Source organism: Podarcis cretensis, assembly GCF_951804945.1.
Source record: "Podarcis cretensis genome assembly, chromosome: 16".
NCBI classification, from domain to species: Eukaryota; Metazoa; Chordata; class Lepidosauria; order Squamata; family Lacertidae; genus Podarcis; species Podarcis cretensis.
The window spans coordinates 960,419-977,524 of NC_137186.1; the positions used below are offsets into that span (position 1 = coordinate 960,419).

Below are 17,106 nucleotides of genomic sequence, written 5' to 3' on the forward strand. Positions count from 1 at the left end.
GGCAATCCGTGTGTTGGCCACAAAGATGGAGAATATAGCACATGTCCCAGTACAAACATGGGAAGGATGGGATATGGGATGGCTCACCAATTGGTTACCTAATGTTGCGGGACTCAAAGGGATACTATTGTCTTGCTTGTTTTTCTTGACAGTAGTAATAATGGTTTTATGTATGGTGCCATGTATCATTTCATGTTTTAGAAGTACAATTAGCAAGATGATTTCAAATGAAACTCTACCTCATATCATGGCCCTATACAGAGCTTTACCTCAGGAATATGATGAAGGTCAAGCTATCAAGGACACTTGGGATGAAGGTCCTTGAGCTTGAAAGGGGGGAATGAGGCATCTAATCATAAGCCTGCATTTTTATTAAAGCTTATATGTTTAATCAGGGCCTGTATCTTAAAAGACCAGTCTTAGAAGACCAGTTGCCTAAAAACCTTGGCAAGATATTTTTACTCCTAGACAAGGGGCCCCCCTGATTTATAGCAGAAAACAATTCTCAAAGTCGTAAAAAGGGAATTACAGGCTGACAGCCAAGGTTACACTGACCCTACAAATTAAGGGTGGATAAATAGTAAAATGAGCCATATCTTCTTCCTAAGGTTAAGAAGGTCAAGAGCAGTGAAAAAGCATCTAGCTGGTAGAAACAGAACATTTTCTGGGAAGACTTTTCAAAAGCTGTTTGTTTCTTAAACTAAGATCCTTTTAAGATTTCTTTTCCTTTTAAAAGGTTATTTATGTATTAAATATATTAGTTTAAATATAATTATGCAAAGGATTTAAGAAATGCTAGATTCTTATTTCATATAGTTGGAAGAGATCACAGGGGCCATCAGGCACCAGCCCCCCCTTGCCAGACAGAAGACGCCAATCGAGCGCTCTTGATATATGGTTGTCAGGCCTTTTGTTTAGAAACCTTCAAATGAAGGAGATCTCTCAATGTTGATGTGAACTCAATCCTTGACATGCATAAGATAAAAATTCAAGATTAATTATCTGTTTTGGAAGGCAATAGGGCAAGGAGGGCAAGAGGTGAGCTGGTAATTAAGATTCCTTGTTGAGACACATGTAAGATATATTACTACTTATTTGTCATTTATAGATAGAAGAATATATAGCTTTTTGATTTCCATAAAAGGGCAAGAAGGAAATGGGTGTATCTTTTGTGACTGGTTCTAGCAAACAGCCAATAGGAATTTCAACCAGGCTGATTGGACAGAGGCAGCCACAGGAGGAGCAAGGGGGCTGGATTAAAGAAATATAAGTGCTGGCCAGAATGGCAAGAGGCCAGGCCAGAGCTTGGTAACCATATACCACTGTGCCTCATATTTATTTGTCTGACAAATAAATTACTATTTTAATTTCTCTATTGCTGCGTTGAATATTTCATTCCAGCTAAGCGTTAACCACAAGCAGGGTGCTACATTATAAGTGTGAGTCGCTAGGCGTGTAATTCTTTGGGGAAAGGCTGTTCTCCAACTGGAGCACTCACAGGCCAGTATTTCCCAGTTGTCTGTGTTTATACTACATTTTTTTTTAGATTTGCCTTGAAAGAGTCTTTAATCCTCTTTCGTTGACCACCAGCATTACACTTTCCATTTTTAAGTTTGGAATAGAGTAGTTGCTTTTGTACTTTTCTACTAGAGTATGTGTGTGAAAGGGACGCGGGTGGTGCTGTGGGTTAAACCACAGAGCCTAGGACTTGCCAATCGGAAAGTCAGTGGTTCAAATCCCTGTGATGGGGTGAGCTCCTGTTGCTCGGTCCCTGCTCCTACCAACCTAGCAGTTTGAAAGCACATCAAAGTGCAAGTAGATAAGTAGGTACCACTCCAGCGGGAAGCTAAACGGCGTTTCCGTGCGCTGCTCTGGTTTGCCAGAAGCGGCTTAGTCCTGCTGGCCACATGACCCGGAAGCTGTACGCCGGCTCCCTCGGCCAATAAAGCGAGATGAGCGTCGCAACCCCAGAGTCGGCCACGACTGGACCTAACGGTCAGGGGTCCCTTGACCTTTTACAAGGATAACTGCTATCTTTCATAATTGGTTCTCAGTCGAAATGGAATTTTCACCCCCCCTTTTTTTGCAGGCCAGGTATAAACAGCTACTTTTGTACTAGAGTGTGTGTGGGAACCCCTGGCCCCAGGGGCTAGGGATGTGGCCCTTTAAACCTCTCTCTCTGGCCCTCCAAACTCTCCCCAGGATGCACCTCTCACTGTCCCTGCTTTGTACCCTCCTTGGGTATTTTTGCCTGGCCTGAATTGTGACCTTGAACTCTCATAATGCCTCTTGAACATAGATCATAGAGTTGGAACTGTTTGCCTGGATGGAGAATAGAGGTGTAGGGTGTGTGTGTGTGTGTGTGTGTGTGTGTGTGTGTGTGTGTGTGTTCCCTGCCTGAAAGCCAAGGGATTGGGCCTTTGGTCTGGAATCCTGAAAGCTTTGCTGTCACGGTTGTGGCCTTTTCATGTCTCTCTCCCATCTCTCGCTTTATCCTGTGGCCACGCCAATCACTGTCTTGCCTGTCAATTCATTCCTTACCCACCTTTGCAACAGACCAGTCAGTAAAAAGCACCCTCACCTGCCCAGGTAAGACAGGAGCAGCCAGGATGCAGGATTCTATGCGGTGGGGAAGACTCTCAGCAGTGATGCAAAAAGACAGCAGCTGCATCTCTTCTAAAAAAAACCCCTACAGTATTGATAGCCGCTCTTCCAAGAGGCAAGGCAAAAAGCACAGGCGCATCTGCCTTATATTGACTTAGATGATTTGTCCATCTAGCTCAATATCGTCTACTGGCAGGAGGCTTCCCAGGCTTTCAGGTGGGGAATATTCCCAGTCCTACCTGGAGACTGGGGATTAAGCCCAGGGGCAGAGGCTCTAACCACTGAGCTGTGACCCTTCCCCAAAGGAAAGGCAGTCCTGTAGCTATGTTTTTTGGGGGGCCTCCTGCTTATTCTGCTGACTGGGACCCACAAAATCCTACCCTGCTGGCATCAATAGGAATTAGGTGTAACCGAGATGAGCCTGTGTTCTTCCTTGTTTACCCTCAGAGTCATTTTCTTGCCTTCCACCTGTCTCTCAGATTTTAAACTGTAAGTTCCTGAGAGCAGGAAACTGTCTTCCTGTTGGTCTTCCTTGAATATTATGCACATCAACAACCTTCTCTCCCATTCTCTTTCATAATGTACAATTTATGTAAAATATATCAAAGAATAATTCCCACAAGTGAGTGGCCAAACAGAGAGAGGTTTAAGGCTCTTTAAGCTAAGTGTTCTGGTTTGCTCAGTTAAGCAGAGCAGGGATTTCAAATAGATGACCTATATATCTTTTTGCAGTTTGCTACAAGGAAATATAAATAACATGCAACACACACACACAGACACACAGTGTGCATTAGTTTATGGAAGGCTGGGTGGCCATCTGTCAGGGATTCTTTACCCATTATTCCTGCATTGCAGGGGTTGGAATAGATGACCCTTGGGTGTAGTCGTAGTAGTAGTAGCAATAATAATAATAATTTAATATTTGTCTCCCCAGCCACTTTGGGCGGTTTCCAACAAAGATTAAAAAATACATTAAAATTGTTATGTACTGAAGTTCTCACCCTGGGCCAGCAGGGGGATAATGTAGATAGTTTTCACTCAGGTCCACATATGCAAATAAGGGATCGAAAGTGACGTTCAGTGATTGGATAGTTACAGAAAATGGTTACTGCTGCGTTGTAGTGGAGCTAAGCAGGCTGGCTGAACCCTTCAGTTCAGTTCTGTTCTGGCCTGTGAATAAACAAGAGCTGTTTGAAGAATCGCCGTGTCGTCTGATATGTTCTCCCACAACTTAACAAAAATGTCACACATTAAAAGCTTCCAACTCTGCAATTCTTTGATTCTAGGAGGGAGGTATCCCTCAGCCCACGCCCCCACCAGGGTCTTGTCATATTAGGGCAACTTGGCAACATTCTGGCTTGTGGATAAACAATCACAGAATCAGAACTGTGGAGTTGGGATGTACCTCCAAGGTCATCTTGGCCAGGCATCCCCAACCTGCGGACCTCCAGATGTTTTGGACTACAACTCCCATGATCCCTAGCTAACAGGACCAGTGGTCAGGGATGATGGGAATTGTAGTCCAAAACATCTGGAGGGCCAAAGGTTGGGGACGCCTGATCTAGTCCAACCCCCTGAGATGCAGGAATCACCATCCTACACATGGCAGGTGCTCCTATTCTGTTGGCAATAGAGCACCCAGAAAAGGTGTCAGGCTGGAGCCAATCAAATCAGGAATGAAAGGCCATCTCATGACCCCAGAATCAGGCCATCAACCGGATCAGGAGTGTTCTCAGGTATTCTTTATTAATCATGCACGCATAGATACAGGCAGCTTTTAGCAAGGAGGAGTGAACTTTGGCTGGTCTATGGAAACATCCTTGGCTTATTTCTGGGAGCTTTCAGACTTCGGTTCGCTGGGCAGAACTGCATCCCAGAGACACAGAGTCCTGTTTTGCACCACGTGGTCATTCCATCACACAAGTCTGCCCAGGCAAGCAGCTTCTCTTTGCTTTGGGGATCGGGAAATTCTGTGCTGCTGACTTTGCAAGGAAACGAGACCTGAAGCTATGACTGATTTGGAGCGGAGAGGCAAAGGGCAATGCCAGGCAGAAGTTCAGCTGTGTTGGCAGGAAGGTGGGGGTTCTTCCATGAAGAAAGAGAGAGAAAGAAAGACCTTTGCTCAAACTTGCGGAGAGGGCATCGCCCAGTCAGGTTTCCCAGCAGCCACCGGCCTAAAACCAGAGCCAACGGTTTTTGGGGCACCAGCTGGCTGGAGGTTGCTGAGTTGTGAGGAGCCGTGCTGCGCTTTCCCTGCCGCACGGGGACCCACAAACAGTTTGCCGCAGGATCTGGCCTCCACCAGTGCCATCTCAGCCTTGACCCCAAGGCAGGCCTCGCCAAGGAGATGAGCGCCATGACAAACCTCCTGCTGCGTCTCTTCTTCCTCCCAAGATGACAGGGGAGAGTCAGGCAGCAATTCCAGCCCAGGAAAAGCTCCTCCTCCCGACCTCCTCACGGGAGAGTCCATGGCCATCAGGAGATGTTGTGCTTTGGGGTTGGCCAGCTGGTTTGGGAACAGCGCTCTCTCCTCTAAGGGCATGCCAGGCTGGCCTCCCCGGTGGAAAAAGTGACTACTGGCAGCAGCAAGGCAAGGCGGATTGGAGAGGGGGTACTGCTGGGGTAGCCCTGGGCAGAGCTGCCGGCCAGGGTGGGGGGCAAATCCTGGGTGGGGGAGGGGTGTGGGGAACACGGCCAGAGGGCGGCATTTCTCTTGGGCTCGGAAGCAGCAGCAGAAGTTGAAGACGCAAGAAGGTGAGATGGACCCAAGACCTGGAGAGGAAGAGAGGAAGGAAGGAAGAAGAAGAGTTTGGATTTGATGTCCCGCTTTATCACAGTTGGGATACTGCCGAGAAGATGGGGGCATCAGGTAGGCATCAGGCAGGCCCCCAGCTGGCTCCAGCCACTGGCCGGCAGCCGGTCTTCCTTAGGACAGCATCAAACAGCGACACGAGCCTCAGATATGTTTAGAGACCAATGCACGCTCTGTCAGCAGAGTGTGTAAATCATCACACAGCAGATGAGTCGGACAGAGAAATGTGCAAGCATATTTACAGCATTTATTCAGCATAGTTCAGGAATGAAGGAAAACATGTCTGCATCCCTTCGTCTCCGGCAAAACAGCAGTATAGCAAAAGCAACGGAAGTTCCCAGCAGACTGTGCTGGAAGTAAACGGGCATGTGATACACAACAGTCATGCCTGACCCTTTTAAGGTGGAATAGAACTACAGTGGTACCTCGGGTTAAGTACTTAATTCGTTCCGGAGGTCCGTTCTTAACCTGAAACTGTTCTTAACTTGAAGCACTACTTTAGCTAATGGGGCCTCCTGCTGCCACCGTGCAATTTCTGTTCTCATCCTGAAGCAAAGTTCTTAACCTGAGTTACTATTTGTGGGTTAGCGGTGTCTGTAACCTGAAGCGTCTGTAACCTGAAGCGTCTGTAACCCGAGGTACCACTGTATATCCTAACAATCACTACCCCAAGGAGTCTCAAAGCGGCTCACAACCTCCTCTCCCTTCCTCCCCACAATAAACACTCTGTGAGGTGAGTGGGGCTGAGAGACTTCAGAGAAGTGTGACTGGCCCAAGGTCACCCAGCAGCTGCAGGTGGAGGAGCGGAGACGCAAACCCGGTTCCCCAGATTACGAGTCCACCGCTCTTAACCACTACACCACACTGGCTCCCACGGAAGGAAGGAAAGAAAAAGAAAAAGATAACAAGGAAGGCACAGTCCCCAGAACAGTTAAAAGCAAAAAAATGGCAAGTTACTTGGATGGCTTTAGAAGAATTTTAGAACTGGAAGAGACCCAGAGTGTCAACTAAGGAGGATTAGATCAATCATGAAGGGCCAGGCTGTCATCGGCTGCTAACCACAATGGCTCTGTTCCACCTCCACAGTCAGAGGTGTCCTGCCTCTGAATACGAGTCACAGGTGGACAGGAGGCTGCTCACGTCCAGCTTGCAGGTTTCCAAAGGCATCAGCTGCCCATGGTGAGAACAAGCTATTGGACTAGATGGGCCATTGGCCTGATCCAGCACTCGTCTTAAGTGAAAAGGCATATCCAGGCTTTTAAAAATGACTTGTCTATTTGTAACATTATTCTAAGAGCTGCAAACTTTAACTGATCTATCAGCTAAAGACTAGTTCCCCTAGTTAATCTGGTGGAAGGTAATACTGTTTGATTAATACAAGCACGTGCATTTGTGTATAGGGGCCGCAGCTCAGTGGCTGAGCTTTGCATGCATATTTAAATCAGCACTTTATTCAGAATCATGAGGACTAGAATCTTACTTCGTTTTAAGGGGAACCACTGTATCTCAACAGCAGAGCATTGGATTTACATGCAGAAGGTCATCGGTTCCACCCCCAACATCTCCAGGTATGGCTGAGAATGTCCCTTGCCTGAAACTTGCAGAATTACTGTGGCTTGATTGTTATTTTTTTTTAGTTGTGTTTTGCTGTAATTCTTGTACACAGGGAGGCCCTCACTCCACCCCATGATTTTGAAAGAGTGAAAAAAGATGCCAGCATCACTCAGTTTCCATGATGGAAAGAGGTGGAACAAAAATGTGAGAAATTGTTGTTGTTGTTGCTTGTTTGTTTTAAAGAGATGTTTTGACCACAGCAGGGATGCGGGTGGCGCTGTGGGTCAAACCACAGAGCCTAAGACATGCCGATCAGAAAGTCGGCTGTTTGAATCCCCGTGACGGGGTGAGCTCCCGTTGCTTGGTCCCTGCTCCTGCCAACCTAGCAGTTCGAAAGCACGTCAAAGTGCAAGTAGATATAAATAGGTACCACTCCGGCAGGAAGGTAAACGGCGTTTCCGTGCGCTGCTCTGGTTCGCCAGAAGCGGCTTATTCATGCCGGCCACATGACCCAGAAGCTGTATGCCGGCTCCCTCGGCCAATAAAGTGAGATGAGCGCCGCAACCCCAGAGTCAGCCACGATTGGACCTAATGGTCAGGGGTCCCTTTACCTTTGACTACAGCAGGAAACTGAAGTTTGGAGGTGAAAAGGAAAGGCGACTTAGCGTGTCAGTGGCAAAGAGGGAAGTTAAAATTTCTCCCCAGTCCTTCCATGCTGGACTTCCTATAATTTCAACTGGTACGCTCTCCTGCCCATGGAGATGAGGCTGAAAGATCAAGCATAAACTGAGCCAGGAGAGGTCGGACCCAGAACCCACCGCTAGGGGGCGCAAGAAGACCACAAGTCCAGTCCAGGGCTACTGACTGGTCACTCACAGGTCTCCTTTGTTTGTGGTCCTTTCCTCGCTGACCTACTGAAAGAGCCACATGAGGTCACCTTGGAACAACTGACCCGCCTGCTAACAATTTGCCAATCCAAGCCGGCTGTTCAGCCTCCAAAAATATAATTCACTCTGATTCACAGCAGCTGATCTGGCTGAAATGTTACGTTATCACAGCCATTTACAAATGCTTCCAGATTAAAAATGGGGTTTTTTTTACACTACTCTTGTTGGATTAATATATATATATCCATTACCAATTCTGCAATCTTTTCAGAAGGTTGTTTTTAACTGCCTGTAGAATTGCATTGTTTCAGTCGTGATTTGTTTCCTTCCCTGGGCTTGTTTGGAGGAAGGGCGGGATAGAGATGAATTACTCAATTAATCTAATCTAATTAATGCTCCTGACGTCCTAAATAAATACTTTTTTAAAAACTGGACTTTCTTTTCCCTTTTAAAAAAAATAAACAATGCTTGATTGCTAAAAAAAAACCCAACCAACCTGAAAGCAGTTTACAAAAACAATATAAAACAATAAAATTATCAATAAGAAAAAACTATCAACAATTTAAGGTTTTCAAAAAGTTAAAGTAATAATAAACTAAAAACAGATTCTTTTGTTATTTAAAGTGGTGACTTTAGAATGTGCTGGAAAACAAAACAAAGCAAGTCCTTGCCTGGTACTAAAAACAATGACAAGGCTGGCACCAGGCGGGCCTCACCAGGGAGAGCATTCTATAAATGGCGTGTGTGTGTGAGTGGGCCACTACAGAGAAGGCCCTGCTCTCTCACCACCACCTTCTGGACTCAGGGTCCAGGTATCAGAGGGGACCCTGCCTTTGTAACACCCCACACACTTACAAGGGCTGGTGGCCACCGCTCCCATCTTCTCCCTGGGGTCCTCGAGGTCAAGGGTCAGGTCATGGGCGCACCTGTGGAAGGCCAGGTGGTCAGGGCAGGTTCTTCGGCCAAACATCATATTCTGTAAGAGCTGGGAAGGAAAGAGGGAAGGGCCGCAGGACAGTTTTTAAAGGGATCACCAAGTATTTTTTATTTTAAAATGGATTCAGACCACCTCTTATTCAAAAAATGCATTTCAGGGTGGTGTAGAAAGAACTTCAATTTTTTTAAAAAAACAAATCACTACTCTGTGCAACAATACAATATTGGAGGGATTTATAAACAAACAAACAAACTTTAAATTGAGCCGGTATGGTGGTAAGAGTGTCAGATTTGGAACAGGTACAGCAGCGTTCAAATCCCTTTTTGGCGTTGAAGCCCGCTAGTTGACATGGGCCAGTCACTGCCTCTCAGCCTAACTGTGTAACTGTGCCCCTGAAGGAACAGGTGCGCAGCCTGGGAGTCATTCTGGACTCACAGCTCTCCATGGAGGTGCAGGTCAATTCTGTGTCCAGGGCGGCTGTTTATCAGCTCCATCTGGTACGCAGGATGAGACCCCACCTGCCCGTGGACTGTCTCACCAGAGTGGTGCATGGTCTGGTTATCTCCCGCTTGGGCTACTGCAATGCGCTCTACGTGGGGCTACCTTGGAAGGTGACTTGGAAACTGCAATTAATCCAGAAGGCGGCAGCTAGACTGGTGACTGGGAGCGGCCACCAGGACCACATAACACCAGTTTTGAAAGACCTACATTGGCTCCCAGGACATTTCCGAGCACAATTCAAAGTGTTGGTGCTGACCTTTAAAGCCCTAAATGGTCTCGGTCCAGTATACCTGAAGGAGCGTCTCCACGCCCATCGTTCTGCCCAGACACTGAGGTCCAGCTCCGAGGGCCTTCTGGCGGTTCCCTCCCTGTGAGAAGTGAGGTTACAGGGAACCAGGCAGAGGGCCTTCTCGGTGGTGGCACCCGCCCTGTGGAACACCTTCCCACCAAATGTCAAAGAGAAAAACAAGTACCAGACTTTTAGAAGACATCTGAAGGCAGCCCTGTTCAGGGAAGCTTTTAATGTTTGATAGGTTATTGTATTTTAGTGTTTTGTTGGAAGCCGCCCAGAGTGGCTGGATAAACCCAGCCAAATGGGCGGGGTATAAATAATAAATTATTATTAGTATATTATTATTAACCTGCCTTGCAAGGTTGTCATGGGGATTAAACAGGCAGAGGGGGAACCACATACACCACCTTGAGCTCCTTGTGTGGGAAAGGTTCGGGATATAAATGCATTAAATAAAGAAATAATATGAATTAAAATATCATCAACATCTGAAATTGATGGGGGAAATAGAAAGGTTTGCGCCTCTCGCTGTAAAGGACGCGGTAGGTGTTGCCTAGGTGCAGCACGAGGTGTAGCCTTGGTAGTGTATGTCGAGAGGGCAGTAGGTAGTCGGGGCACCACCACAGAGAAGGCCCCTCTCTCTTCTCATGTACCTCCTGAGGGTGCTGAGGGCTCCTACCGTGCAGCTTCTGTAGAGGAATGGTGTGGCTTTCAAGGCCCCTCCAGGCTTCCTTACTTTGCATCTGCCATGGAGGGGCCCTCAGGGTTGCGCCCCACGGAGGACCTTAAGGTCCATAAATAGCAACACCCTAGAGGTCCCTAAGGAAGTCAGACTAGCCTCAGCCAGAGCCAGGGCCTTTTCAGCACTGGCCCCGTCCTGGTGGAACGCTCTGCCTCATGAGACCAGGGCCCTGCAGGATCTGATTTCTTTCCGCAGGGCCTGGAAGACAGAGTTGTTCTGCCTCACCTTTGGCTTGGAATCAACTTGATCCCCTCCCCCTCTTTCTTTTTCCCCCTTCTCCTTCTGTGATCTCAGTCCTATTTGGGGACATCCCTGGCTTTTTTCTGGCCCACGTAGGACCAGTCTGGATAGTTAGCCTTGGTGAAGGCTTGACGTTTTCATCCCCAAATTTTTTTTGTACTTATTCTTGTTTTTAAGTTGTATTTCAATCAATTGTTTTTACCTGGTGTTAGCCGCCCTGAGTCTGGTCTTGGCTGGGGAGGGCGGGGTATAAATAAAATTAATTATTATTATTATTATTAAACATGGAATGCACTTCTGTGGAGGATAAGGCTCTCAATGTATTCCACTGTGATGGCCTGGGAATCCGATTCAGAGGCTGAACCGGAGGAATCCCAGCCTGCACAGGAGTCCCCGCCTCCAGGGCCGGCTGAACTGGGGCAGGGCCTTGATTCTGAAGCACCTGCACCTGTGCCGGATCCTCAGGAGCAGGAACCAGGTGATTCCACTCTGGCTCCAGAGGTGGTTGAGGACTAAGTGCCTGCAGGTGAGTCTCCCCCTGGGCCCAGTAACCCTTCAGCCTCTCCTGAACTGCAGAGGCTCAGGGCAGAGAGGCGAAGGGAACTGGTTTTTCCCAGGAGGAGTGCTCGCCTTAAGGCCAGGAGAGACGGGTCTCCTGGGGGCCGGGACCGCCCCTGGCCTCAGAACAGATAAAGGCCAGTCAGCCCGGTCCCAGGTTGCGGGAGCAACGTCGTTGAAGAGCTGTTTCGGCCAGCACCCAGTCCGGTTCCCCCAGAGTTCCTGTCCTTGTGGACCCCACTTCGCCCGTGGAGGACTGTCTGCCGACCCTCAACTCAGGTCCTGGACCTTGCCCCACGGTAACCCCCCCCCCCCCGGACCAGCACATCCACACAGCTGCCAGAGCCCACCTCTGTCTGCGCACTGAGACTCCCGCCGCCACGAGGCCGGTACATCCTGGCCGCCCCCGTCCACATCGGCCGAGAAGGAGGCTGGACGCCCCACAGTGGGTAGTTGATGAAGATCAGCTTGCTGAAGTTGAACCTGTAGGTGAACCTCTTGCCTTTCGTCTTGTGGAGGATGTGCTTGTTGTAATAATACCTGCGAAGAAGGAGGAGAAAGGAGAAGCGACGTAAGAAAGTAAGACGAGCCCGGCTGCTGGATCAGAACCTTCTTCTCACAGTGGCCAGCCAGAAGCCGCAATGGGAGACCTCAGAAGAGGGTTAGATAATCGCCCAGGAACAAAGCAGACAAAGAAAAAGATGGGCAAATTGTCCTGGAAACTCACATGCTTCAAAAAAGCCCACCCAATGCTTCCTAACCAGCCAGTATAGGTGAGTGAGTAACCTGAGGTAAGCCAGTGGCCGCTGCCACCTGGGATTTGTTGCCAACAACGGGCAACAGCCACCATGCACTTTGCTGGAAATCAACCATCATCATCATCATCATCATCAATAATCACTTGTTTGCCTTCCAAATCAACTTACAAATAAAATATGAGGAATGGTTGCGGCAGCTGGGTCTGTTTAGCCTGGAGAAGAGAAGACTGACAGGTGACATGATAGCCATCTTAAAACAGGTGACAGGGGGAAGATGGAGCAAGCTTGTTCCTGCTGCTCCAGAGGGGAGGAGCCAAAACAATGGATTCAAATAGCAAGAAACATCAGGAAGAACTTTCTGGTGGTGAGAGCTGTCCCACAGTGGAACGGGCTCCCTCAGAAGCTGTTGGCAAGTTTTTGAACAGAGGTTGAGTAGCCTCAGCCTTCTTTGGTTGCTATTCCTGCATTGTAGGGGGCTGGACTAGATGGCCTTTGAGGTCCCCCCCAAAACCACCGTTCCGTTATTCCATATCCATTCAATCAAATCCAAGATGGCAACACCCAAGAGGCTCACAGAAGAAACAGCTCCTCCTGCTCTAACCCACCCTAGGAACATGGTTGTCGGACGCGGTGTATATAAAGCGCCCTAATGAGAACAGGGGATGTGTGTGGCGCTGTGGATGAAACCATAGAGCCTAGGACTTGCCGATCAGAAGGTCAGTGGTTCGAATCCCAGCGACAGGCTGAGCTCCCGTTGCTCAGTCCCTGCTCCTGCCAACCTAGCAGTTCGAAAGCACGTCAAAGTGCAAGTAGATAAATAGGTACCACTCCGGTGGGAAGGTAAAGGGCGTTTCTGTGTGCTGCTCTGGTTCACCACAAGTGGCTTAGTCCTGCTGGCCACGTGACCCGGAAGCTGTACGCCGGCTCCCTCGGCCAATAAAGCGAGATGAGCGCTGCAACCCCAGAGTCGTCCGCAGCTAGACCTAATGGTCAGGGGTCCCTTTACCTTTTAATGAGAACAGGATGCATTGCAAAGACCTGTGTCGGCTGCTCCTCTCACCTGAGGGCCCGGCTGAGCTTGTCGTAGTTCATCTGGGGCTTGCACTTCCTCCGGCCCCACAGCCGCGCCACCTCGTCGGGGTCCTTGATGACGAACTCCCCGTACTCCCCCTGCTGCCAGGCAATGACGTGCCGGAACTCCTCCTTCTGCAGAAGCTCCAGGATGAAGTGCCAGAGCTGGATCTGGCGGGAGCCCGGGCTGGACTCCGTCTTGTAGGCCCAGTCCGGGAAAGCCAGACCTGCACGCAAAGCAGAGGACAAAACAGCAAGGAAAGCTCTTGGACAGACTTGGGGCTGCCAGCCTCTCCCCCTTTTGCTCCACCCCAGAGCTGAGACACCCCCCTTGGGATGCCGCACTGCGTGAGCCCCTTCCTCATCCCACCCAACCCTCACCTGAGATCCAGTAGGAGCTGGGGAGAGAAGGGACCCCCTCAGGGATGCAGCCACAGTGCATCTTACCGACCTGTCAAGGGGCAAAAAAAAATATGTCACCCGGTATTAGGGCAAGGAGAAGCACCAAAACGCATTCCATTTTTTATTATTAGTTTGGTAGCAAACGTCCTCCTCACAAAATGAACCAGGACGATCAAAGGGATAGAGTGGTTCCTCTACAAAGGAAGGCTGCCGCACAACATTAGGAAGAATGTTATGCTGTTAAGAGCTGCTCAATGGATTCCCTCAGAAAGTGGTGGACGGACGCCCCTCCATTGAATGTTTTTAAACAGAGGTTGGATGGCCATCTATCTGCCAGGGGTTCTTGAGCTGTGATTGCTGCAGTGTAGCGGGTTGGACTAAATGGCTCTTCTGGTCCCTAAAAAAAAGGTAAAAGGTAAAGGACCCCTGACAGTTAAGTCCAGTCGTGGCTGACTCAGCAAGTCCTAGGCTCTGTGGTTTAACCCACAGCGCCACCCGCGTCCCTTTGTAATTGCCTTAGAGGTACCTAAAAGGAGAAATGGAAGTGGACAAATGATGTCACAGTGGAATTCCACCCACCCCGCTGTGTGTGTGAGAGAGTTTTTCACCAGCGTAAGGAAAGAGCTACCAAGTTTCAGCCCAAACTGCAGTAAAACTTCAGAGTTCAGTAGTTTACGGGAAACCATTTCGCCTTGGTAACATCTGAACCGTTGGTAAAACTGGGCAAGATTTCACCAATGGAGGGAGATAGCTGTAATTTGGCAAAAGCCAGCGTGAGATGTGAAATTTGCTGTTGGGATTTTAAGGAACCTCATGCTGGTTTGCAGAGGTGTCTCAGCCACCAAATCAGTGCCTAGACTCAAGTTTGGAGGACCGTGAAAACGCCAGAGATCAAGGATGTGTGGCGGAGGTGCAGGTGGTGTTGGACTTGGGGACGGTGCAAGCCTTAGTCCCGCAAAATCCAGAAGGCAACACCCCCCCCCCCCGACAATCAGCAAGAGGGGCGACAAGACAAGTACTGTGTAAGTTTCCAAGGCTTTCCTTTGTGTATTTCCTCCCAGAAGCCCCTCTAGGGCAGGGAGATTAAAAAAGCGCTGCGTGTTCAAGCGACACATCACCCTGGATTGGGGCCCACAGTGTAACTGAAGGAATTCTGTTCCCAATGACGCTGGCAAGGCAATATCCCCACAACAGCCAGGCCACAAAGTCCAACAGCAACAGGCCATGATCCTCTGGGACATGACGAGGAACCCTCCAGCACACACCTCTTGGGAAGCGTGGTAGCTTTGCCCATGCCTAAAAATATTCCTGCTGTTAAGGTACAAGAAGGAAAGAGGGGAAGTTTGGCTTGGCTGCTGTTTTCATGTGATGGCGATCGTGTTGATTATTTATCTGAGTGTGAATCTTCGTGAATCACTTACGTCTTCCGAAAGCAAGACATGAAAGAAATGCAAACAAATCAACCACAGCTATCCTTAAAAAATTCACACTTCTCTGGATTTTGCAGTGCTGTTCTCCAACCCCCAAAAATCTGCACAAAAATACATATGTACAATGGAGAAGAAAGCGTGAACAAGAATGTGTGTGTGCATGCGGGGGACATCTTCAAACGTGAGTATGGTTTGAAGTAAATACATTGGGAGGGGGGTGGAGAAGCAGCGTCCTCACGACAGCCAGACTTTCCTTCTTTCATTTCCGACGTTCCCTCTCGGGGTCGGCCAGGAACGTTCAGCTTTATCCTTTTCTCCCCCGATCCTCCCCTTTCGGAAAGTGGCCAGGGAGGTCGCGGAACTTTACTGTCTGACGTTCCCCCTCGGGGTCGTCCAGGAACGCCAAAACCTTTCCCTTTCTCTCCCCCCAATTTCTTACGCGGAACGTGTCCGGGGAAATTGTGGTACTTTTACTGTTTTCCGACGTTCCCCCTCGGGGTCGTCCAGGAACGTCTTAATCTCTCTATCCCTTTTCTCCCCCGTTTTCCGTCTTGGAATTGAGTCCGGGAAAGCGTGGCTCTTTACTGTTTTTCTCTGACGTCCCTCTCTCGGAGTCGTCCAGAGGCGTCCTTCAAAGCACTCTCTCTCTCCTCTCTCTCTCCTCTAATTATGCAGAACGCCAAAACCTTTCCCTTTCTCTCCCCCCAATTTCTTACGCGGAACGTGTCCGGGGAAATTGTGGTACTTTTACTGTTTTCCGATGTTCCCTCTCGGGGTCGTCCAGGAACGTCTTAATCTCTCTATCCCTTTTCTCCCCCGTTTTCCGTCTTGGAATTGAGTCCGGGAAAGCGTGGCTCTTTACTGTTTTTCTCTGATGTCCCTCTCTCGGAGTCGTCCAGAGGCATCCTTCAAAGCTCTCTCTCTCTCTCTCTCTCTCTCTCTCTCCTCTAATTATGCAAACAAAGCTGCCCCTCCTGCCTGGCGACCTTTGTTAGGGATGACCTGGGTACGTGAGAACGCAAGGTTGTTTGTTTCCTTTCCAAACCTTCATTTTCTCGGGCCTTAATCTGGCATTGCACTGCGCAAGCGTCCAGTAGGGGTTCCGAACTTAGTCTCAATGGCTAGGCAGGAGGCTGTCGTGGAGGGTAGAGGGGGAAATTGTCTTGTAAACAGCGCTGAGGTAAGGAATTCCGGGCAGAGAGACCCGTGGTTGAGTTTCCGGGCAGAGAGACCCGTGGTTGAGTTTCCGGGCAGAGAGACCCGTGGTTTGAGTTTCCGGGCAGAGACCCGTGGTTTTGTTTCAGGTTCAGGTTTGAGATTTCCAGAAATTAATTCGTGGTTTATAGATAAGTAGGAATTGTGTTAGTCAAGGGTACTTTGAGTACTGAAAGGATCTTTTATCTGTCCCCCCTTTCTTTCCCATTGCCCCTCTTCCCTTGTGTGTGTGCGTCCACTCTTTCTGTCTTTAGCGTACTTCGTTAACGAAAAAAAAGAAGAAAAAAAGCCTAATAATAACATATGAGAGAATGGGAGCTCACTAAACACCCTAACTGGACTCCTCCTGGCAACAAAGCTTCCTTGAAGCCTTTTTGCCCCAGAGAGGATTCTAATATGCCCCTCCAGCTTGTCATCTCCAATTGGGAAAAATAAAATAAAAAATAAAGGGGCAAAATGGTCTTTCCAAGTACAAAGTACGAGACCATTGTAACTTTTAGTGGGTGGCTTAGGCCCACCACCTGGAACCCAGGGCACAGTGGCCACCCCAGGGATCCTTTAACAAAATCAGGGTTTGAACCCTTAGGGAGAGCTGAACACATCAAATTTGGGTTGTTAAACTAGAACCTAAAGCTAGAACATGAAACCGTAAATTTAATGGTGCTCAGAAGGCAGTAGATATAATAGCCCAGCCTGGGAGCCCATGCATTTGAGATCTTAGTTTCTCAAAAAAAAAAAAAAAGAAAAAAAAAAGATAAGAGATGTACTCAAAGATTTGGAAATATTTAAAGGGTTTGTGTTTACATTGGCTCCGGCATCCACAGACTGTTCTTAAATGCACATAGTTTTTAAATTGCAAGCATGCTTCGAAATTTTAAATCTAAGGAAGCCATGTTGGGCCTCATCAGTCTTAAACAGGACCAATAAATAAATAAATAAATCATTAGAATGAAGTGTGCAAATGTTTGTTCTTTGAGAGAGGCTCCAAGGAGTCTTCCTCCGAGTAGCTTGAGTGAGGAGTATGATTTTAAGTTGATGGTAGATAATGTTATGTTGCTACGTTTGAGTTTATGAGTTTATATCCGTGTTCCAGTATTTCTTTC

The 17,106-nt window shown here is 48.4% G+C and overlaps 1 protein-coding gene across 1 annotated transcript; it reads right to left on the reverse strand.

Annotated features, from left to right (window-relative positions):
* Nucleotides 1-4,357: 4,357 nt before the first annotated feature.
* On the reverse strand, nt 4,358-14,652 carry LOC307205483 (uncharacterized protein; the record flags this gene model as incomplete). The annotated part of the gene is made up of 5 exons (XM_079957878.1): nt 4,358-5,376; nt 8,713-8,842; nt 11,478-11,667; nt 12,946-13,407; nt 14,624-14,652. The coding sequence occupies 5 exons, from the start codon at nt 14,650-14,652 to the stop codon at nt 4,727-4,729; spliced, it is 1,461 nt and encodes a 486-aa protein (XP_079814004.1). The 3' UTR covers nt 4,358-4,726.
* Between the last annotated feature and the right edge of the window lie 2,454 nt (nt 14,653-17,106).